Source organism: Gobius niger (genome assembly GCF_951799975.1).
Source record: "Gobius niger genome assembly, chromosome: 15".
Lineage (NCBI taxonomy): Eukaryota > Metazoa > Chordata > Actinopteri > Gobiiformes > Gobiidae > Gobius > Gobius niger.
This window is the reverse complement of record NC_136866.1, coordinates 28,941,850-28,964,275: the sequence shown is the minus strand read 5'-3', so window position 1 is coordinate 28,964,275 and position 22,426 is coordinate 28,941,850. Positions and strand designations below refer to the sequence as shown.

General features: G+C 42.3%; 1 protein-coding gene across 1 annotated transcript; it reads left to right on the top strand.

The window, feature by feature from the left end:
• Window positions 1–270: 270 nt before the first annotated feature.
• On the top strand, window positions 271–22,354 carry LOC306975093 (uncharacterized protein; the record flags this gene model as incomplete). The annotated part of the gene is made up of 9 exons (XM_079572514.1): window positions 271–326; window positions 1,226–1,531; window positions 15,552–15,827; window positions 16,719–16,808; window positions 17,210–17,235; window positions 20,119–20,184; window positions 20,386–20,469; window positions 22,128–22,199; window positions 22,262–22,354. The coding sequence occupies exons 1-9, from the start codon at window positions 275–277 to the stop codon at window positions 22,352–22,354; spliced, it is 1,065 nt and encodes a 354-aa protein (XP_079428640.1). The 5' UTR covers window positions 271–274.
• Between the last annotated feature and the right edge of the window lie 72 nt (window positions 22,355–22,426).

Below are 22,426 nucleotides of genomic sequence, written 5' to 3'. Positions count from 1 at the left end.
CTGCAGTGAGTGTATTTGGTCTCAGAGACGTTTGTCACTTCAACACCAAAAACGGTAAAAATCCTGAGCAGCTGTGAACGATCTGTAGAAAGAGAAGTTCTTATAAATAGACTCATCTTTTCTGCTGCATTTCTCACTCAGTTTCCTCTTTTTTTTTTTTTTTACAAACTTATACAACCATGAGCATCGTTCAAATTTGAGGAAGTGAAGTGAAGGAAGGAGTGAAAAAGACAAACGTGTTAGTGACATTTGAGTTCCAGCTGAGTGTGGGGCGATGCTGCGCTCCGCGGTTCCACTGGCTTTGCTCCTGGTTCTGCAGCTGTCAGGTGAGTCTCAGTCGTCCAGGTCACTGTGGGGACAGAGGGTTAACGCTCAACTAGATCAGGAATTAATCTGAGAAATAAATCTGAGAAATAACTGTTGCTTAAAATTTGCTTCCTCTTTTGCAAAACAACATGAGACGTGCAAGAGCGAAGTGCTTATTTCAACAGCCTTTAGTCAAACTGTACAATATTTGCAGATTATTCATAACTTTCATATTTTTTAGAATTTCTATCATATCAAAACAGTTTTGTGATATTTCCAATTCAACCTACAGTATATTATAGGCTCTTTATGCCGCATACATTTACATATAGAGTGTATGTTTGTCTTTCATAAAAAATCCAAAATATTGAAGTTTAATCTCTTAACTCCCGCCTGAACATTTTTTGTCACATTTTTGTCATTTTTTTCGTCATTTTTTTGTAATTTTTTTGTCAATTTTTTGTCATTTTTTTTGTCAATTTTTTGTCATTTTTATGTCAATTTTTTTATCCCATTTTTGTCATTTTTGTGTCACATTTTTGTCATTTTTTCGTCCCTTTTTTGTCAATTTCTTGTGACATTTTTGTGACATTTTTGCCACTTTTTCATCAATTTTTCGTCGCTTTTTTGTCAATGTTTTCTCACTTTTTTGTCACATTTCCGTCATTGTTTTCGTCTCAGTTTTGTCGCTATTTTCACAGCTTTTTTCCAGAAGCTTTTGGATTGGGGTAAAGCCAAACTGGAGAAAAAGTGCTCGGTTCAGGTGGGAGTTAAGGGGTTAAACATGAGTAAATATAACAATGACACTGATGGAGTAACAGCTCGAGGGGAAGCACTTCTCGATGCAGAGGGATGTGTGTGTTTACGTGATGCATCAACAACTAACTTACCTTGTTCTGTAACTGTGTTGAATCTGTAGGTATTTCAGGTCAGTTCGAGTATCAGACTGTGAGAGAAGGAGATGACGTCACTTTATTGTGTGAAAATGTTCTTCCTGATCAAAACCAGTGTGGCCTCACAGACTGGTTCATTGGCAAAGATTCACGATATAAAGCCTTGTTTATAAATGGAAAGAAAAACGATGCAGTGAGTTCTTCAATGAGTCTCCTCCAGAACTGCTCCCTGGTTTTACACAGAGTCACAAAGGAACAGGCTGAACAGTACACCTGTCAACAAGATCAAAATGGCAGAACAGAAACCAAAATTCAGCTGTTCGTAGCATCCTGTGAGTATACGTTTGATTTGTAGGTTGATGTCCGATACTGCTTTTCATTCACTGCAAATCACTACAACAAAATAACTGGTTCTCTGTTATTGTGCATTATTCTCTCCAGTGTCTCAGGAAAAGAAAGACGACAGAGTGACTCTCACCTGCTCCGTGGTGCCTTGGTTCTGCAACCATCAAGTGAAATGGTTGAACAACAATGAAGAAGTGACCGGAGATAATGAAGAGCTGCAGATGTCTCGCTCTCGCTCCGACTGTTGGGCCTCGGTCTCCTTTAAGGATCCGTCTCCTCCGTCTCCGTTTTACAAGACTCTGAAGTGTGAAGTTAGACAGAGATTGACAGATCAGATCTTCACTCTGTTCCCTCGAGCTCCAGGTGAGAAATATTCAACTTTTTCTGTTTCCTGAGAAAACAAGTAATTATTTGTTGGTTTATAGACGATAAAACGACGACGGCAGCGACTGTAGGTTCTTCTGTGGCGACTGTAGGTTCTTCTGTGGCGACTGTAGGTTCTTCTGTGGCGACTGTAGGTTCTTCTGTGGCGACGCCCCCCACAGACACAGGTGAGGAGAGCAGCCAAAATATACAGTTCATACAGTTTATATCTCACATCACGGTAACATATACGACTACATATAATATTTGTGTGTCGTATCAGGTCACCTGATCAAAAACGTGCTGCTGATCGTGGGGCTGGTGATGCTGCTCCTCTCTGTGGCTGCTCTTCACCTCTACGCCAGGGTCAAAGGTCAGTCCCCTCATCATCATCATCATCATCATCATCATCATCATCATCGGCCCATTTCTGTCGGAGCTAAACGTTTGTCTGTTTCAGGGAGAGGAGCGTCTGAGAGGAGCCGCACCAACGTGAGTCTGACACGTCTGTTAGCCCCAGTTTAGTCCTGGTTTAGCCCCAGTTTAGGCCCAGTTTTGGCCCAGTTTAGTCCTGGTTTAGCCCCAGATTAGGCCCAGTTTAGTCCTGGTTTAGCCCCAGTTTAGGCCTGGTTTAGTCCCAGTTTAGTCCTGGTTTAGTCCCAGTTTAGTCCTGGTTTAGCCCCAGTTTAGTCCTGGTTTAGTCCCAGTTTAGTCCCAGTTTAGTCCTGGTTTAGTCCCAGTTTAGTCCCGGTTTAGGCCCAGTTTAGTCCTGGTTTAGTCCCAGTTTAGTCCTGGTTTAGTCCCAGTTTAGTCCTGGTTTAGTCCTGGTTTAGCCCCAGTTTAGTCCTGGTTTAGTCCTGGTTTAGCCCCAGTTTAGTCCTGGTTTAGCCCCAGTTTAGTCCTGGTTTAGTCCCAGTTTAGTCCCAGTTTAGTCCCAGTTTAGTCCTGGTTTAGTCCCAGTTTAGTCCTGGTTTAGTCCCAGTTTAGTCCTGGTTTACTCCTGTCATTGATCTGATGGTCGTCTGTGTAAAAAGCTTCTCTGTCATATTGTTTTGGCTCATTATTACATCAGTCCATTCTTTCTAAAGGGCCGTGTGTTTCCGCAGGTGAACACAGGGGGCGCTGTGGTCTATGAGGACGTGGCAGAGCCTTCTGTCTCCGTCAGATTCCACTCACAGCCGTCTGAAAACTGAGTCTGTTTGTGGAACTGATTATCGTGTGTGTTTATTCAATCACGTTTGTTTTGCTCATTTTCAGTCGTGTCCGAGTCACGTCCTGTTGTTTTACTTTTATTTTATTTTGGGATTTGAGATCAGTCACGGTTCACTTCCTGTTTAAGACACAGGGATTTATTTTGAAAGAGCCACTTCCGGTCTTGTATATTTGTCTATTCTATGGCCAAAGCTCAGGTTCACCTCTTTTTTGTTGTCTTTTCAACACTTTTTTTTTCGAAGAAGCTTTTAGATTTGGGTAAAGTCAAACTGGGGAAGACGTGCTCAGTTCAGAGGTTTGTTCAAGGTCACGGTTGTAAAAGTCTGGATCTGAACTCACAGCTGTTTTCTTTGTGTTTCTCCAGCTCTTACTGTGAATTTGTGGATTTACTGCCATTAAAGCTTAAATCTCATCAGTCAAGTCTCTTCCTTCCTGTTACAGCCACAGATCTGTTAGAAACGCTACAGGACATGACCATATAAGGAAACGACCTCAAATAAATGAGACAAATTCAAAAGAAATGTTCTTTTATGGATCGATGAACGTATGTTTGGGTCAATATGACGAATGTAAAGTGAGACGTGGGTTTGAAGTGAATCCTCTTTGTGATGTTTGAAAGTGTTTTTATTGGACGTTGTGATTTTGAGGAAGTGAAGTGAAGGAAGGAGTGAAAAAGACAAACGTGTTGGTGACATTTGAGTTCCAGCTGAGTGTGGGGCGATGCTGCGCTCCGCGGTTCCACTGGCTTTGCTCCTGGTTCTGCAGCTGTCAGGTGAGTCTCAGTCGTCCAGGTCACTGTGGGGACAGAGGGTTAACGCTGAGGTCATGGGTCATTGGTTTTACTTCACCGGCTCTGACCGGTCAGACTTAAATTCAGGGAAAATCTGTCGATTCTAGTCATTGTGTGACAGTAAGACATTCCTCACGTTATCACATTTTTTTCCCATCATTTTTTTGATGGGTATTCAACTCATTTTTGTAGCTTTTTTGTCATTTTTTTAAAATTATTTTGTCAATTTTTTGTCATTTTTTTATCACATTTTTGTCCATTTTTTGTATTTTTTGGCCCATTTTTTGTCAATTTCTTGTGACATTTTTGCCACTTTGTCATCCATTTTTCGTCACTTTTTTGGGTCACATTTCCATCATTGTTTTCGTCTCAGTTTTGTTGCTTTTTTCCAGAAGCTTTTGGATTGGGGTAAAGCCAAACTGGAGAGAATGTGCTCGGTTCAGGTGGGAGTTAAGGGGTTGATCAAATGCCTGACTGCAGTTCAGAGGTGGATCAAGTTACAAATGTCTCGACTCATGTGTAAAAAGACATTGTGTGAATGAATGGATGTGATGACCTGGTGTCGTGTCTGAGTGTGAGCCATCGGGAAAGTTTTATCAGGATTTTGATCTTTGTTCTTTGTAGTGAACGTAGTGAACCACCAGGGGCAGGAGTCGAAATGAGCTGGTGTTCTGTCGAAACGTCAGCCTGGCTAGAAAATGACCTGCTTGATCCAAAGATGGAGTCGCTGCTGTCATGTTGGATCCGTAAAGAAACTTTTTCTTCATTGTTTTATCCGTAAACAAACTACAAGCTTCCGTGTGTGGAATAGCGTCTTCGTCGCTCCTCGTCCTGTGATTGGCCCAGCGCGGGTTTTCCCAGGCTGTCGAAACGTGCTCCTGTGTCGAGATTTGCTTCCTCTTAAAACGACAGCTTTGAGACAGAGCGAAGTGCTTATTTCAACAGCCTTTAGTCGTTCAAATGTAAATGGACTCAACTTATGTAGCACTTTTCTACCTTTATCAGGCCCAAAGCCAGTGGCGGCTGGTGATGTGAAAACCAGGGGGGGCTGTGGCCTCGACCTACCTTCAATTATATTGTAGAAGATATTTACAAACATTGTTTTTAACTTAAAAAAGAAAGTTATCTTTGAGGCATTTAATATTATTATAATATGTAGAATATATTCACAACTTATTGTTTTATTCAACAAAAAAATAAATAATTTCTGACTAAAGTGTAACGATAGTCACTATACATATTTGTGTTTTGCACCAACAGAACCAGAACAAAGGCAGGAGGTGTTTCCTCTTTGATTTCATGAACAGTTTTAGTCCCAGATCTGCTGTGGTTTCATTATGAGCCTCAGAGCCACAGGTTTAAACCCGTATAAACCGTCAGACAAATGATCCATCAGAAACAATGTGCAGCTCACGTACAGACGAGAGTCCTCCTCCTGTAGCACCTGGAGCTCCTCCTCCTGTAGCACCTGGAGCTCCTCCTCCTGTAGCACCTGGAGCTCCTCCTGTAGCACCTGGAGCTCCTCCTGTAGCACCTGGAGCTCCTCCTCCTGTAGCACCTGGAGCTCCTCCTCCTGTAGCACCTGGAGCTCCTCCTCCTGTAGCACCTGGAGCTCCTCCTGTAGCACCTGGAGCTCCTCCTCCTGTAGCACCTGGAGCTCCTCCTGTAGCACCTGGAGCTCCTCCTGTAGCACCTGGAGCTCCACCTGTAGCACCTGGAGCTCCACCTGTAGCACCTGGACCTCCTCCTGTAGCACCTGGAGCTCCTCCTCCTGTAGCACCTGGAGCTCCTCCTGTAGCACCTGGAGCTCCTCCTGTAGCACCTGGAGCTCCTCCTCCTGTAGCACCTGGAGCTCCTCCACCTGTAGCACCTGGAGCTCCTCCTGTAGCACCTGGAGCTCCTCCACCTGTAGCACCTGGAGCTCCTCCTGTAGCACCTGGAGCTCCTCCTCCTGTAGCACCTGGAGCTCCTCCTCCTGTAGCACCTGGAGCTCCTCCTCCTGTAGCACCTGGAGCTCCTCCTGTAGCACCTGGAGCTCCTCCTCCTGTAGCACCTGGAGCTCCTCCTCCTGTAGCACCTGGAGCTCCTCCTCCTGTAGCACCTGGAGCTCCTCCTGTAGCACCTGGAGCTCCTCCTCCTGTAGCACCTGGAGCTCCTCCACCTGTAGCACCTGGAGCTCCTCCTCCTGTAGCACCTGGAGCTCCTCCTGTAGCATCTGGAGCTCCTCCTCCTGTAGCACCTGGAGCTCCTCCTGTAGCATCTGGAGCTCCTCCTCCTGTAGCACCTGGAGCTCCTCCTGTAGCACCTGGAGCTCCTCCTCCTGTAGCACCTGGAGCTCCTCCTGTAGCATCTGGAGCTCCTCCTCCTGTAGCACCTGGAGCTCCTCCTCCTGTAGCACCTGGAGCTCCTCTTCCTGTAGCACCTGGAGCTCCTCCTCCTGTAGCACCTGGAGCTCCTCCTCCTGTAGCACCTGGAGCTCCTCCTGTAGCACCTGGAGCTCCTCCTGTAGCACCTGGAGCTCCTCCTCCTGTAGCACCTGGAGCTCCTCCTCCTGTAGCACCTGGAGCTCCTCCTCCTGTAGCATCTGGAGCTCCTCCTCCTGTAGCACCTGGAGCGCCTCCTCCTGTAGCACCTGGAGCTCCTCCTGTAGCACCTGGAGCTCCTCCTCCTGTAGCACCTGGAGCTCCTCCTGTAGCACCTGGAGCTCCTCCTGTAGCACCTGGAGCTCCTCCTGTAGCACCTGGAGCTCCTCCTGTAGCACCTGGAGCTCCTCCTGTAGCACCTGGAGCTCCTCCTGTAGCACCTGGAGCTCCTCCTCCTGTAGCACCTGGAGCTCCTCCTGTAGCACCTGGAGCTCCTCCTCCTGTAGCACCTGGAGCTCCTCCTCCTGTAGCACCTGGAGCTCCTCCTCCTGTAGCACCTGGAGCTCCTCCACCTGTAGCACCTGGAGCTCCTCCTCCTGTAGCACCTGGAGCTCCTCCTCCTGTAGCACCTGGAGCTCCTCCTGTAGCACCTGGAGCTCCTCCTGTAGCACCTGGAGCTCCTCCTGTAGCACCTGGAGCTCCTCCTCCTGTAGCACCTGGAGCTCCTCCTCCTGTAGCACCTGGAGCTCCTCCTGTAGCACCTGGAGCTCCTCCTCCTGAAGCATCTGGAGCTCCTCCTCCTGTAGCACCTGGAGCTCCACCTGTAGCACCTGGAGCTCCTCCTCCTGTAGCACCTGGAGCTCCTCCTGTAGCACCTGGAGCTCCTCCTCCTGTAGCACCTGGAGCTCCTCCTCCTGTAGCACCTGGAGCTCCTCCTCCTGTAGCACCTGGAGCTCCTCCTGTAGCACCTGGAGCTCCTCCTCCTGTAGCACCTGAAGCTCCTCCTGTAGCACCTGGAGCTCCTCCTGTAGCACCTGGAGCTCCTCCTGCAGCACCTGGAGCTCCTCCTCCTGTAGCACCTGGAGCTCCTCCCCCTGTAGCACCTGGAGCTCCTCCTCCTGTAGCACCTGGAGCTCCTCCTGTAGCACCTGGAGCTCCTCCTCCTGTAGCACCTGCTGCTCCTCCTCCTGTAGCACCTGGAGCTCCTCCTGTAGCACCTGGAGCTCCTCCTCCTGTAGCACCTGCTGCTCCTCCTCCTGTAGCACCTGGAGCTCCTCCTGTAGCACCTGGAGCTCCTCCTGTAGCACCTGGACCTCCTCCTGTAGCCCATGGAGCTCCTCCTCCTGTAGCACCTGCTGCTCCTCCTCCTGTAGCACCTGGAGCTCCTCCTGTAGCACCTGGAGCTCCTCCTCCTGTAGCACCTGCTGCTCCTCCTCCTGTAGCACCTGGAGCTCCTCCTGTAGCACCTGGAGCTCCTCCTGTAGCACCTGGACCTCCTCCTGTAGCACCTGGAGCTCCTCCTCCTGTAGCACCTGCTGCTCCTCCTCCTGTAGCACCTGTAGCTCCTCCTGTAGCCCATGGAGCTCCTCCTCCTGTAGCACCTGGAGCTCCTCCTGTAGCACCTGGAGCTCCTCCTCCTGTAGCACCTGGAGCTCCTCCTCCTGTAGCACCTGGAGCTCCTCCTGTAGCACCTGGAGCTCCTCCTCCTGTAGCACCTGGAGCTCCTCCTCCTGTAGCACCTGGAGCTCCTCCTGTAGCACCTGGAGCTCCTCCTCCTGTAGCACCTGGAGCTCCTCCTCCTGTAGCACCTGGAGCTCCTCCTGTAGCACCTGGAGCTCCTCCTGTAGCACCTGGAGCTCCTCCTCCTGTAGCACCTGGAGCTCCTCCTGTAGCACCTGGAGCTCCTCCTCCTGTAGCACCTGGAGCTCCTCCTGTAGCACCTGGAGCTCCTCCTCCTGTAGCACCTGGAGCTCCTCCTTCTGTAGCACCTGGAGCTCCTCCTCCTGTAGCACCTGGAGCTCCTCCTCCTGTAGCACCTGGAGCTCCTCCTCCTGTAGCACCTGGAGCTCCTCCTCCTGTAGCACCTGGAGCTCCTCCTGTAGCTGGAGCTCCTCCTCCTGTAGCACCTGGAGCTCCTCCTCCTGTAGCACCTGGAGCTCCTCCTCCTGTAGCACCTGGAGCTCCTCCTGTAGCACCTGGAGCTCCTCCTCTGTTTCCCTCAGTGAATGAATGACGTTCTCCTCTCCTGTCGTAGCTCCTCCTCACGGTCCTGAATCTTCTCTCCATCAAATGTCCACGTCCTGGGACAGAACTGTCCAAGTCAGCGAGTGTTGTCCCAAAGTGTGAGATAAACAAGCAGCAGCTAAAGCAGACGCGCTAGTTAGCATCGTCATGCTACCTCCAGGAAAGTCTGTTTAGACGTGACTTCTGAGTGAAGAAAGTCGTCCCAAGTCCATGAGTTTGACTAAATCCTTTCACCTCCTCTCAGGAAACAACAGAAGCTTCTCCGTCTCAAATGAGAAGAATTTTCCTCCGATCGTCCGTGAGCTCAGAGCTGCTCCTCGCGTTTGTTTACAGAGACGCTTCCTCGTCTTTCACCTGTTAATTCCCCGATGGCACTGAGGCCACGCCCATCGGAGAATTATTATTGCGCGTCTCTGATTGGTTGAGTTAATGATATACAGTGACGTTTTTATACCATATCAGAGCGCCATTGGTTAGATCGCGTGGGCGCTGTTCCTGCCGCCCCGAGCACAAAACTACACATTTATGATGCTGTTACAGCACAAGATGAACCAGGCAGACTAAATGACACCTCCTTCACCTCCGCCCCCCTCACTCCAGTGTAAAAAACACCTGTACATAAGAAAGTTAGGATTTTGCTAAACCTAAAACTTTTCATGTTATTTGCAAAATTGATGAGGGGCTGCGCCCACCGCCCATAATGGACCAGCCGCCACTGCCCAAAGCTTCACAGTAAGAACCAGTCACTCATTCACTCACCAATGTCCGCAGTGGGTCATCTGATGTTTCTGACCATGTAAACGCAGCCGCTGACGACGAGGCTGCTGAGATAAGAAACAGTTTAGGGGTTTGTGACAGAAAAGGGAGCTTGTGTTTATGCAACAAACTGTAACTGTGTTGAATTTGCAGGTGTTTCAGGTCAGATCCACCATCAGACTGTGATCGAAGGAGACGACGCCACTTTGTCGTGTGAAAATGTTCTTCCTGATCAACACCAGTGTGAGTTCACAGACTGGTCCATCCTGAGGTTTCCACGATTCACAGCCTTGTTCATTCAGGGGAAGAGAGACGAGGCAGTGAGTTCTTCAGTGAGTCTCCTCCAGAGCTGCTCCCTGGTTTTACAGAGTCACAAAGGAACAGGCTGAAATCTACACCTGTCAGCAAAGTCAAAATGGCACAAAGAAACCAGAGACCAAAATCCAGCTGTTCGTCGCCTCCTGTGAGTGTGTCGGATCATAGACTCCTCACATTCAAAAGGAAAATGACTGTTTTTTGTGTCCAGTGTCTCAGGAAAAGAAAGGCGACCGAGCGACTCTCTCCTGCTCCGTGACGCCTCATCCGTGTCAGCATGAGGTGAAGTGGCAGAACTACAGTAATGAAGTGACTGGAGGGAATAAAGAGCTGAGGATCTCTCGCTCTCCCTCTGCCTTTGGCTGTGAGGTCTCCGTCTCCTTTAAGGATCCGTTTCCTCCGTCTCAGTTTGATCAGACTCTGAGGTGCAAAGTGAAACAGAGATTCCCTGATCGGCTCTTCACTCTGTTGCCTCGAGCTCCTCCAGGTCATGAATGTCAGTTTGTCTTAAAAGAACAAGCATAAAGCTGGGTCAGGTTATAAAACTCACCCACAACAAATAGGACATGGATGTGTCTGCTCTGTTGTGGTGTGTCCACTTAGATCCACTTTGTCACTTTATATCACTTTATTCACCTACACATCTGGAACAATCCTCTTCATTTCCTCATTTCCTTCTTGCAGATCTGCTGTTAAACTTGGCCGTCCCCGTGGTTGTAGCAGCGATGCTCATCCTGGCGTTTGTGGCGCTGATGCTCTGGGGGAAATGCAGAGGTTTGGAAATGAACATAAAAGCATTTCATTATAAAGACTGGAATGAGAGAGTCAACTTTTCATCACTTTTTGGTCATATTTTTTACATTTTTTATCACTTTTTTTTTTTTTTTTTTTTTTAACATTTTTTGGCACTTTTTATGTCACTTTTTGGTAATTTTTTGTCACTTTTTTAATTTTTAAACTTTGTCACTTTTTGTCACGTTTCTATAATTTTTTCAATCATTTTTTTGTCACTTTTTCGTACTTTGACATTTTTTTTAATCACATTGTCACTTTTTATATCATTTTTTGTCACTTTTTTGTCCTTTTTTTATCCCTTTTTTTTTTTTACCTTTTTTTATTTTATTTTATTTATTTTTTTATTCATTTTTTTTAAAACATTTTTGGTATTTTTTTAATCACTTTTTTGTTTGTATTTTTGTTACTTTTTTAATCACCATTTTATCACATTTTTGTCACTTTTTAAGATTCAGGGATTTTACTTTGAAGGAACTATTTCCGGCCTAAGTGTCGGCGCGAGACAAACAAAATGAGAAACGTTCAATAAAAATGCTTTTACTTCTCGGCTGCCCCTTTGTGGAGGAACAAGGTCCGTTCATGGTGAAAAACAAGCACATACTTGTAATATTTGTGACTAAATTTAAATATTTGTGGATTCTATGGCCAAAGCTGAGAGAGCTGAGAATTCCTACCAATAAACTTACCTTAGAGTGTGGATATTAACCCCTTAACTCCCACCTGAACAGAGCACATTGTCTCCAGTTTGGCTTTACCCCAATCCAAAAGCTTCTGGAAAAAAGGTGTGAAAATAGCAACAAAACTGAGACGAAAACAATGATGGAAATGTGACAAAAAAGTGAGAAAACATTGACAAAAAAGTGACGAAAAATGGATGAAAAAGTGGCAAAAATGTCACAAAAAATTGACAAAAATGAAGAAAAAATAACAAAAATGTGACAAAAACATTCACGAAAAAATGACAAAAAAGTGACAAAAAATTAATTAAAAAAATGGACGAAAAATGACAAAAATGTGACAAAAAAATGACAAAAATTTGATAAATGGACGAAAAAATGACAAAATGACGAAAAAATGACAAAAATGTCACAAGAAATTGACAAAAAATGCACAAAAAAATGAGAAAAATGTGAAAAAAAAGTGACAAAAATTGAAAAAAAAAAATGACCAAAATGTGATACAAAAATTACGAAAAATTTACGAAAAATGGGACAAAAATGACAAAAAAATGACAAAAAAGTTACAAAAATTAGTTGAATACCAACAAAAAAATGATGTAAAATGTGATGACGTGAGGGAAAAAGATCCTCTGGGTTCAGGCGGGAGTTAAGAGGTTAACTCACAGCTGCTTTTGTTTTGTGTCCCCAGATCGTCTACGGTGAATTTGTGGATTTCCTGCCGTTAAAGTCTCTTCCTTCATGCTGCGCCCAAAGATCTGTTATAAAACTCTAGATAAGACATAAAGACATCGTTTCAGCTCAAATAAACGATACAAATGTAAAAGCCTTTTGTGGAATCAATGAACATATAGTTTGTTTGTTTTTTGGTTTAATGTGACGAATATTTGATTATAGGAATCGTAAAAAGTGTTGAGGTATCGGTGACACATTTGGACGTGTTTACAGTTGCATAAGTATCCGCTGTGCAACCCCGGATATTTATGCAACTGTTTACAGCCTTAAGCAAAGAGACGGAACTCCAGAACTCCCCCAAACAAAAAACAAAAGGTCAGCTTTGTAGGACTTAGCTTTCAAATGAGGTGTTACTCTGACGTTTAGGCTGTGGGCTCCTGTTCAGAAGCTTTTAGTCTGATGTGCTCGGTTAAAGAGTTTAAAATGTTCTATTAAAAAGAGACAGTCTTTTGGACGGCTCTTTGAAATGAACAGATCCCAAAGACTCGGCTCCCAGTAAAGAGCCGTGAATCCCATGAGGATCGCGGCTCCAGGGGCGGAGCAATGATTAAAGCAGAACTAAGGAACTTGTTGACCTTAATAAATCCTTCCCGTAGTTCCTCTGGGGGAAATACAAGTGTTAATGGATGACTGGGGGGGTCTTTCATCGCCCCCTGGTGTCTCTGGCCAGAAAACCACAATTGCAACTTTGCTGCCACCGGGTCACAGTCGCAATACACACTAATGGAATCATGAAGAAGAAGCTAACAGGCTAACGGGTAAAGCTAACTGCGGGCTAGCACCACTTAAACAGTATTTACAGCCAAGTTTGAGTGAATAAAAGGATCTCCATTGTGTAACTGGATGAACAATATCCCTCTGTCCCTTTGTCGTTTCTGTCAGCGTAGGATTTACTGTCACGGACGATTAATGAGCAAAAAACACAACATGTACGACACCTGCAGTGGCGCTTACGGCCTCTAGGGGCACGAGTTACTTAGTACTGCTTTAACCCCTTAACTCCCACCTGAACCGAGCAAATTGTCTCCAGCTTGGCTTTACCCCAATCCAAAAGCTTCTGGGAAAAAAGTGTGAAAACAGCAACAAAACTGAGACGAAAACAATGATGGAAATGTGACAAAAAAGAGAGAAAACATTGTCAAAAAGTGACAAAAATGTGACAAAAAATGACACAAATTTGACAAAAAATGACAAAAAAAATGACGAGAATGTGATTAAAAATGTGACAAAAAATGACAAAAATGTGACAAAAAATGATAAAAATGTGATAAAAAAAATGACAAAAATGTGACAAAAATTTGATAAAAATTTGATGGAAAATGACCAAAAAAATTCAAAAATGTGATAAAAAATGACCCAAAAAATGACAAGAATGTGATAAAAATTTGACAAAAAATGACACAAATTTGATAAAAATTTGACAAAAAATGACACAAATTTGATAAAAAATTGACAAAAATGTGACAAAAAAATGACAAAAATTTTATTACAAAAATTATGGGGAAAAAAAATGTGATGACGTGAAAAAGATCCTCTCGGTTCAGGCGGGAGTTAAGAGGTTAAACCTTTTTAACTCAAATGTTATTATCGATGACGACAGATTTCTGCAGTGAGTGTATTTGGTCTCGGAGACGTTTGTCTGACACTCGGTCACTTCAACACCAAAAATGGACAAAATTCTGAGCAGCTGTGAACGATCTGTAGAAAGAGAAGTTTTTAAAAATAGACTCATCTTTTCTGCTGCATTTCTCACTCAGTTTCCTCTTTTTTTTTTTTTTTTTTACAAACTTATACAACCATGAGCATCGTTCAAATTTGAGGAAGTGAAGTGAAGGAAGGAGTGAAAAAGACAAACGTGTTAGTGACATTTGAGTTCCAGCTGAGTGTGGGGCGATGCTGCGCTCCGCGGTTCCACTGGCTTTGCTCCTGGTTCTGCAGCTGTCAGGTGAGTCTCAGTCGTCCAGGTCACTGTGGGGACAGAGGGTTAACGCTCAACTAGATCAGGAATTAATCTGAGAAATAAATCTGAGAAATAACTGTTGCTTAAAATTTGCTTCCTCTTTTGCAAAACAACATGAGACGTGCAAGAGCGAAGTGCTTATTTCAACAGCCTTTAGTCGAACTGTACAATATTTGCAGATTATTCATAACTTTAATATTTTTTAGAATTTCTATCATATCAAAACAGTTTTGTGATATTTCCAATTCAACCTACAGTATATTATAGGCTCTTTATGCCGCATACATTTACATATAGGGTGTATGTTTGTCTTTCATAAAAAATCTAAAATATTGAAGTTTAACCTCTTAACTCCCGCCTGAACCGAGAGGATCTTTTTCCTCAGGTCATCAGATTTTTTTCCATCATTTTTTTGTTGGGTATTCAACTTATTTTTGTAACTTTTTTGTCATTTTTTCTCACATTTATACAAAAAAAAAAGAAAAAAAGTCTAATTTTTGTAAAAAATGTTCGTCACATTTTTGTAATTTTTTTGTAATTTTTCGTCACATTTTTGTAATTTTTTTTGGTCAAATTTTTATCAAATTTTTGTCAAATTTTTATCACATTTTTGTCATTTTTTCATCAATTTTTTGTAATTATTTTGTCAAATTTGATCACATTTTTTTCATTTTTTTAATCAAATTTTATCATTTTTGTCAGATTTTTGTAATTTTTTTGTCAAATTTTTATCACATTTTTGTCATTTTTTGTCTCTTTTTTTGTCAATTTTTTGTCAATTTCTTGTGACATTTTTGTGACATTTTTGCCACTTTTTCATCCATTTTTCGTCGCTTTTCTGTCAATGTTTTCTCACTTTTTTGTCACATTTCCGTCATTGTTTTCGTCTCAGTTTCGTCGCTATTTTCACAGCTTTTTTCCAGAAGCTTTTGGACTGGGGTAAAGCCAAACTGGAGAAAATGTGCTCGGTTCAGGTGGGAGTTAAGGGGTTAAACATGAGTAAATATAACAATGACACTGCTGGAGTAACAGCTCGAGGGGAAGCACTTCTCGATGCAGAGGGATGTGTGTGTTTACGTGATGCATCAACAACTAACTTACCTTGTTCTGTAACTGTGTTGAATCTGTAGGTATTTCAGGTCAGTTCGAGTATCAGACTGTGAGAGAAGGAGATGACGTGACTTTATTGTGTGAAAATGTTCTTCCTGATCAAAACCAGTGTGGCCTCACAAACTGGATCATTGGCAAAGCTCCACAATATAGAGCCTTGTTTATTCAGGGGAAGAAAGACAAGGCAGTGAGTTCTTCAGTGAGTCTCCTCCAGAACTGCTCCCTGCGTTTAAACGGAGTCACAAAGGAACAGGCTGAAATATACACTTGTCAACAAAATGAAGATGTCAACAAAGAAACCAAAATTCAGCTGTTTGTAGCATCCTGTGAGTACTTTTAAGGATTTTTTCAAGATGTCCAATAGAGTTTCGGATGGAATGTTATAGATTCACTGTAATGAAAATCTACCATGTTTCTGAACCTAGATAAAGATTAACAGCACAAAAAGATCTCATCGCACTATAAATTTTATACTTGAAATAAGATTGTTGTTCTTCCTTTAAGCGTAAAAAACTTATTGCAATTTGCTACTCTAATCGAGATCAATTTTGTATGGATTTCAAGGTAACTTTTTGTCGTGTGTCAGAATTTATGATATAGCATCCCAAGCTCTTTCTGTTTTTCACTTTTAAAAGTCACATTTTAAAGAAAAGGAGCTAATTTATGATATTTGTTAATTCTCACCAGTGTCTCAGGATAAGAAAAACGACAGAGTGACTCTCACCTGCTCTGTGGGGCCTGGGTTGTGCGACCATGAAGTGAAATGGTTGAACGACGGTGAAGAAGTGACCAAAAATCATCCAGAGCTGGAGACGTCTGGCCCTCGTTGTTCGGTCTCGGTCTCCTTTAAGGATCCGTCTCCTCCGTCTCCGTTTTACGACACTCTGAGCTGTGAAGTTAGACAGAAATTCCCTGATCAGATCGTCACTCTGTTCCCTCGAGCTCCTCAAGGTCAGAAAACAGGTCAGTTTGTCTTAACCCCTTAACTCCCACCTGAACCGAGCACATTTTCTCCAGTTTGGCTTTACCCCAGTCCAAAAGCTTCTGGGAAAAAGCTGTGAAAATAGCAACAAAACTGAGACGAAAACAATGATGGAAATGTGACAAAAAAGTCACAAGAAATTGACAAAAAAATGAAGAAAAAATGACCAAAATGTGATAAAAATTTGACCAAAAAAATGACAAAAAAATGACAAAAATGTGACAAAAAATTAAAAAAAATTGAAAAAACAAAAATTTTACGACAAAATGACAAAAAAGTTTTAAAAATGAGTTGAATACCCAACGAAAAAATGTGACAAAAAGTGAGAAAACTTTGACAAAAAAAGTGACGAAAAATGGATGAAAAAGTGGTAAAAATGTCACAAGAAATTAAAAAAAAAAAAGAAAAAAAAAGATGACAAAAAAATACCAAAAAAGTACAAAAATTTGATAAAAAATTGACGAAAAAATTGTAAAAAAAAAAAATATTAAAAAATTACGAAAAAATTACAAAAATGTTGCAAAAATGAGTTGAATACCCAACAAAAAAATGATGGGAAAAAAAATCTGATGACGTGAGGAAAAAGATCCTCTCGCTTCAGGCGGGAGTTAAGAGGTTAAAAATCCTTACACTTTATGACTGAAACGTTGTCTATTTCTTTAGACGACAAAACTACTCCTACAAACACTCCTGGCCCTGAGACGTCCCCGAGCGCCGGCGCCTCAGTCCCATCACTCAGCACCAAAACAACTGACAAGAGAAACCTCATCACAGAGCAAACCCGTCCCTCCACAGAGATGACTCGTACATGATCCACCACGGCCTCTTCCATCAGGTCAAACACTCGTCTTCATTTCCTTCTCTTTCTGCAGATCAGCTGCTGACAGTGGCCGTCCCCGTGGTTATAGCGGCGACTCTGATCCTGGCGTTTGTGGCGCTGATGCTCTGGAGGAGATGCAGAGGTTTGGACATGAACATAAAGCATTACATTTCACTATAAAGAATGAGAGAAAGTGGCTCCCTGAGTGAAAAGGTTGGAGATCACTGCCCTGTGTTGTAAAACTGAGGTGGAGGCCAGAGTTTTAATGGAGAATTAGCTTTTCACTAATGCTACAGATGTTTGGACCTGGTTTATGGTTAATATTACGAAGGAACGGAACTTTTCTCACGCCTTTGATCAGTGTATGTCAACATTTAAACAGGGAAGTTCCAAACCTTAAGAGCGAGGCCACTCACATATGTGGAAATAACACTCTGGTGCAATAAGGCTTTAGAGTTAGAGTTAGAGAGACTTAATCACAAGTTTGTCTGAACGTCACACAGGGGATTTTTTTTTAACTTAACTTCATCTTTTGTGTTTCAGGAAGTGGCGACGCAAACGGAGGAACTGTGAGTAAAAAATAGAGTGGAAAGCAGAAACCCGAATTATCTTTTACTTATCTTTTACTAAGCCCGTTTCCGACATGTTAAAGGGGGGGGTATTATGCAAAATCGACTTTTTCAAGCTTTACATCATGTTATTAAGTCATTCCCTCATTAAAAACATGCCTGAAGTGTTGCCTTGGCACATTCACGTATTTTCGAGTAATCTGTAAAAACTCTGATGGCGGCCATTTTAGGGATAAAACGCCTGATTCCTTCAGGAAACGCCCTCGACCTCCAGGATACGCCTCCGACCTTTCGTCACCAGCCGAGTAACCAACCACTGCTCCTCAGCAGAACCCCCTCCCCGCAGTGTCTAGCCCTAAGATGTAAACAGAGTCATCATGGAGGATTAGCTTCATGTGTTGTGAACCGGAGCCACAGCAGACTTTTACAAAGACACACATCAGTGTTTCTGTTACCGAAACACCCAGGATTCAAACCGGTGACAAGAACACTTATTTCAGTGTCTGGTTCTGCGCTGGGCCTTGATGATGCACAGAGCCTCCGGAGAAAGCTAATGCTAAGCTAAACCTCGAGTCATCACGTGAAAACGAGAAATATGCACAAATAAAGTCAATAAAACCACCACACTCATAAAGAACCGTTTAACAATGATCACACACGGAGCCTGGCTTGTTGATTTGGAAGTTTATTGCTCATATTTCATCTACAATGAGTCATAGACGAGTGGCTTTCTCCCGGAGCTAACAAGCTCTACATAAAGCATCCCTTTAACCTCTTAACTCCCGCCTGAACCGAGAGGATCGTTTTCCTCACGTCATCAGATTATTTTTCCATCATTTTTTCGTTGGGTATTCAACTCATTTTTGTAACTTTTTTGTCATTTTGTCGTCAAATTTTTGTTTTGTTTTTCCAATTTTTTGTCACATTTTTGTCATTTTTTTTTCACATTTTTGTCATTTTTTTGTCACATTTTTGTTATTTTTTGTCATTTTTTTGTCACATTTTGTCATTTTTTTTGTCAAATTTTTGTCATTTTTTGGTCGTTTTTTTGTCACATTTTTGTCATTTTTTGTCATTTTTTTGTCACATTTTGTCATTTTTTTTGTCAAATTTTTGTCATTTTTTGTCGTTTTTTTGTCACATTTTGTCATTTTTTTGTCACATTTTTGTCGTTTTTTGTCACATTTTTGTCACATTTTGTCATTTTTTTTGTCACATTTTTGTCATTTTTTGTCATTTTTTTTGTCACATTTTTGTCATTTTTTGTCGTTTTTTTTGTCACATTTTGTCACATTTTTGCCTTTTTCTTGTCACATTTTTGTCATTTTTTTTATCACATTTTGTCACATTTGTGTCACATTTTGTCACATTTTTTTGTCACATTTTTGTCATGTTTTGTAAATTTTTTATCACATTTTGTCAAACTGGAGAAAATGTGTTTGTTCAGGTGGGAGTTAAGGGGTTAACAATGATCACACGCTGAGCCGGGCTGGTTTATTACTTACTTATTATTACTCACATTACAATTGGCCGTAGCTGATTGTTTAGCACCCGGAGCTAGCTAGCGTCTTAGCAGCTAGCTCCGATTATGGATCGTATTACGCACTAACAACGTCAATAAAGCCGTAACCACATAACGCAGCCTTACAGATGGTCACACACTGAGTCGGGATCGCATTTGTGGTTAATTGCAGACTTTTTATCAACAATGAGGCCGACTGCACATGCTAACCGGGCTAACCTAGACTAGCCATTGTCCACGGCCTCGCCCTTTTATCAAGCGCGTGGGCTTAAACACTGGGGAGACCATGGGGGGGACAGTTAAAGATCCATAGGACATGGCGGAGGCAAAGAGGAGACGAGTTTACCTCAAAACAGCAGTTGTTTTTCAGCTCAGCGCAGCCGGATCAAGCTCCACAGTTCAGACGCATCAGACAGGAAAGAGAACGGCAACAACATCCGGATTTTCAAAGTAAAATAAGGCTGACGTCTATGATCACGGATCGTAAAAACTCGTAATTTCGAGATTTAAACTCGACGTTTTGTGTTTTAGACACAGAATTATGATTTTAACCTCTTAACTCCGGCCTGAACCGAGAGGATCTTTTTTTTTGTGGGGTATTCAACTCATTTTTGTAACTTTTTTTTTGGTCATTTTTTTTTAAATTTTTGTCCTTTTTTCGTCGATTTTTTTTTTATCACATTTTTATCACATTTTTGTCACATTTTGTCATTTTTTAATCACATTTTTGTCACATTAAAAAAAAAACATTGTAATTTTTTGTCACATTTTTGTAATTTTTTCGTAATTTTTTTAATCAATTTTTTTTTCATTTTTTTGTCAATTTCTTGTGACATTTTTGTGACATTTTTGCCACTTTTTCATCCATTTTTCTTCACTTTTTTGTCACATTTCCATCATTGTTTTTGTCTCAGTTTTGTTGCTATTTTCACAGCTTTTTTCCAGAAGCTTTTGGATTGGGGGGTTAAATCTCGTCATTTCGACTTCCTGTTGGGCTTGTATGTTTTAACATGGCGGAAACAGGCTTCCATTAATACCAGGAGAATGTATGAGAGACAGAAGTTTCCACACGGTTTTATATGACGTTTACAAAACCAAAAGTTTACATACATGTCATTCATACTTGGGAGTGTAAGCTGTGACCGAATAAAACCAAGTTGGGGCGACGCCAAAACGTGAGCGGTGGTGAAAAAGGGTTTGATATAAAGCAGTTTAAACCTGAGCTGTAAACCTAAAGGCTCAGGTAAGTCATATTTACAGAGGCAGGTTCTAAACTATACATAACAAGTTGTTCCATGAACAGGTTGAATCAAATGTTTTAAATGGCGTGTGAAGGACTGAGATATGGTCTTGTCCTTCAGGTGAACCCTGAGGATGGAGTCACCTACGCCTCCGTTCAGATCAACCAGAAGAAAACCAAGAACCGAGTGAGTCCAAGCCGACAGCACTTATATTTACTATATTTACATTCACTTTATTATCAGTTGAGCTCATGTAAAGCCAGTACAGATGTTGTGTTACTGACGTGCTGTAACACTAGGGGGCAGCAGAGGAATGAGGAGCGTTATTCTCCCTGACAGTCTGGAGGATGGAGACTTCTGATGATCATGTGAATAAATGTTTTCCAGAAGAGCAGAGCCGGGGAGGAGGACGTGACCTACAGCTGTGTGAAGGCCCCCGGTCAGCTGCCCTCGCCTGAGCAGAGGAAAACAGTTCAGTGCAACAACATTTCTCCACTTTGAGCTCAGATATGAACCTCTTAAGCCCCGCCTTAAGCGAGTGCATTTTCTCCAGTTCAGCTCTACCCAAATCCATAAGGTCACAGCCTCCAGGCCAGTGCAACGCCACCAGCTAAGACCTACAACGCTCGTCTTCATGGATCTTTGTCCTTGCGTTGTTGGTTTTTTTTGCCGCATTTTCATGACTTTTTTTGTCACTTTTTGACACCCTTTCAGTGCTTTTTGTCACTTTTTCGCTGGATTTTTGTCACTTTTTCGCTGGATTTTTGTCACTTTTTTGCTGGATTTTTGTCACTTTTTTGCTGGATTTTTGTCACTTTTTCGCTGGATTTTTGTCACTTTTTTGCTGGATTTTTGTCGCTTTTTTGCTGGATTTTTGTCACTTTTTTGCTGGATTTTTGTCACTTTTTCGCTGGATTTTTGTCACTTTTTCGCTGGATTTTTGTCACTTTTTTGCTGGATTTTTGTCGCTTTTTTGCTGGATTTTTGTCACTTTTTTGCTGGATTTTTGTCACTTTTTCGCTGGATTTTTGTCACTTTTTCGCTGGATTTTTGTCACTTTTTCGCTGGATTTTTGTCACTTTTTCGCTGGATTTTTGTCACTTTTTTGCTGGATTTTTGTCACTTTTTCGCTGGATTTTTGTCACTTTTTTGCTGGATTTTTGTCACTTTTTTGCTGGATTTTTGTCACTTTTTCGCTGGATTTTTGTCGCTTTTTTGCTGGATTTTTGTCACTTTTTTGCTGGATTTTTGTCGCTTTTTTGCTGGATTTTTGTCACTTTTTTGCTGGATTTTTGTCGCTTTTTTGCTGGATTTTTGTCGCTTTTTTGCTGGATTTTTGTCACTTTTTTGCTGGATTTTTGTCACTTTTTTGCTGGATTTTTGTCACTTTTTTGCTGGATTTTTGTCACTTTTTCGCTGTATTTTTGTCACTTTTTCGCTGGATTTTTGTCACTTTTTCGCTGGATTTTTGTCACTTTTTTGCTGGATTTTTGTCACTTTTTTGCTGGATTTTTGTCACTTTTTTGCTGGATTTTTGTCACTTTTTTGCTGGATTTTTGTCACTTTTTTGCTGGATTTTTGTCACTTTTTTGCTGGATTTTTGTCACTTTTTCGCTGGATTTTTGTCACTTTTTCGCTGGATTTTTGTCACTTTTCTTCGCTGGATTTTTGTCACTTTGTCGCTGGATTTTTGTCACTTTTTTGATGGATTTTTGTCACTTTTTTGCTGGATTTTTGTCACTTTTTTGCTGGATTTTTGTCACTTTTTTACTGGATTTTTGTCACTTTTTCGCTGGATTTTTGTCACTTTTTCGCTGGATTTTTGTTACTTTTTCGCTGGATTTTTGTCACTTTTTTGCTGGATTTTTGTCACTTTTTTGCTGGATTTTTGTCACTTTTTTGCTGGATTTTTTTAAATTTTTTGCTGCTCTTTTGTCACTTTTTTGTTGAGATTTTGTCATTTTGTCGCTTTTTTTGTTCACTTTTGGTGCTTTTTTGTTTTTGTCCTCATTTTCTTCTGTTTTTTTATCGCTGTTTTGAAGAAGCTTTTAGATTTGGAGAAGTTGAAGAACAGGAGAATGTTCCGGTGGGAGCTAAGGAGTTAAATAAGTGTGTTTTGTTCCTCACAGGGAGATCCCGGAGACCTCACCTACGCCGCGGTTCATTTCAACAACACAAAGAAGAAGAAAAAGAGCGATGAGGTGAGAGAGCCCGTCTGCCGCTGAAACAAAGGCCCGTGAGGAACGTGGTGTTTGTTTTTCAGAGCGGGAGCAGAGCTGAAGACGAGGACGTGACCTACAGCTCCGTGAACGTACCGGACTCCAGGCTCGACTCCTCTGTCCACAAACCAAAGTAACGATACTCTTACTCGAGTAATTGCTCAGGCGACTCCACCTCTGGTCAGGGATGTGCAAAGTCTCCATTGGAA